This window comes from Tupaia chinensis, unplaced genomic scaffold (genome assembly GCF_000334495.1).
Source record: "Tupaia chinensis unplaced genomic scaffold, TupChi_1.0 Scaffold000226_1, whole genome shotgun sequence".
In the NCBI taxonomy this organism is placed as follows: Eukaryota; Metazoa; Chordata; class Mammalia; order Scandentia; family Tupaiidae; genus Tupaia; species Tupaia belangeri.
Window position 1 is genome coordinate 3,018,107 of NW_006159701.1, and position 381 is coordinate 3,018,487.

Genomic DNA, 381 nt, shown 5'->3' on the forward strand with positions numbered 1-381 from the left:
TGAGTCGGTCGGGCACCGGCGGCGTGAACTCGCCGGGTAGGCCCGGGTAGGCAGAGGGCGAGAGGTGGTTGTCCAGAGCGCCGTTGTGCACGCTGCCATTCCACGAAGCGCAGCGGTCCACTCCCGCGCTGCCCGGGAAGTCGAAGCGTGGCCTCTTCGCCACGTTCATGTAGGGGGGCGCGTCGAAATGCTGCAGCCGCTGGTTGGGCGCCTGCTGCGGAGGGGGGTGCTGCATGTTGAAAACAGGCTCGGAATAAGGGTGCATGCTCCGGTTCTCCAGCCGGTGGATGGGGTACTCGAACTGCGCGTGCTGGCTGGGCAGCATGGGTCCCCCGTCCTGCAGGCCGCCGCTGGGCGGGGCCGCCTCGCCCTGCTGGGGCC

General features: G+C 69.6%; 1 protein-coding gene across 1 annotated transcript in view; it reads right to left on the reverse strand.

Annotated features, from left to right (window-relative positions):
- Nucleotides 1–381, reverse strand: part of MN1 (MN1 proto-oncogene, transcriptional regulator) — a 48,086-nt gene that overhangs the window by 46,084 nt on the left and 1,621 nt on the right. Inside the window, 1 exon segment of the mRNA XM_027771577.1 lies at nucleotides 5–381. This exon segment is cut by the window's right edge and continues 607 nt beyond it. Coding sequence (XP_027627378.1) covers nucleotides 5–381 — 377 coding nt within the window.